Genomic DNA, 803 nt, shown 5'->3' with positions numbered 1-803 from the left:
TGACACAGTGAGAGGTAATGGGTAATGGGACACAGTGAGAGGTAATGGGTAATGGGACACAGTGAGAGGTAATGGGACACAGCGAGAGATAATGGGTAACAGGACACACTGGAGAGGAAATGGGTAATGGGTAATGGGACACAGCGAGAGATAATGGAGTAGCAGGACACACTGAGAGGAAATGGGTAATGGGTAATGGGACACAGCGAGATACGGGGAGATAATGGAGTAGCAGGACACATTGAGAGGTAATGGGTAATGGGACACAGTGAGAGGTAATGGAACATAGTGAGATGTAATGGGTAATGGGACACAGTGAGAGCTAATGGAACCCTAGTGAGAGGTAATGGGTAATGGGACACAGTGAGAGGTAAATGGGTAATGGGACACATTGAGAGGTAATGGGTAATGGGACACAGTGAGAGGTAATGGGTAATGTGGACACAGTGAGAGGTAATGGGTAATGGGACACATTGTGAGGTAATGGGTAATGGGACACATTGCGAGGTAATGTTAATGTGACGCAGTGAGAGTAATGGGACACAGTGAGAGGTAATGGACACAGTGAGAGGTAATGGGTAATGGGACACAGTGAGATATAATGGGTAACAGGACACAGTGAGAGGTAATGGGTAATGGGACACAGTGAAAGGTAATGGGTAATGGGACACAGTGAGAGTAATGGGTAATGGGATACATTAAGAGGTAATGGGCCACAGTGAGAGGTAATGGGTAATGGCACACAGTGAGAGGCAGCAGGCTTGGACCATGAACACAGAGAAGATAAAACATCTTAAACTGTT

The 803-nt window shown here is 46.3% G+C and overlaps 1 protein-coding gene across 1 annotated transcript in view; it reads right to left on the bottom strand.

The window, feature by feature from the left end:
- Positions 1–322: 322 nt before the first annotated feature.
- LOC135571255 (voltage-dependent L-type calcium channel subunit alpha-1D-like) overlaps positions 323–803 on the bottom strand; it is a 43493-nt gene continuing 43012 nt past the window's right edge. Inside the window, exon 7 of the mRNA XM_065017039.1 lies at positions 323–333. Within this exon, the coding sequence (XP_064873111.1) occupies positions 323–333 (11 nt within the window). The remainder of the gene's footprint in view (positions 334–803) is intronic.

This window comes from Oncorhynchus nerka, unplaced genomic scaffold (genome assembly GCF_034236695.1).
Source record: "Oncorhynchus nerka isolate Pitt River unplaced genomic scaffold, Oner_Uvic_2.0 unplaced_scaffold_554, whole genome shotgun sequence".
Taxonomy (NCBI): domain Eukaryota; kingdom Metazoa; phylum Chordata; class Actinopteri; order Salmoniformes; family Salmonidae; genus Oncorhynchus; species Oncorhynchus nerka.
The sequence above is the reverse complement of the archived record's forward strand: the minus strand, read 5'-3'. Positions and strand labels throughout refer to the sequence as shown.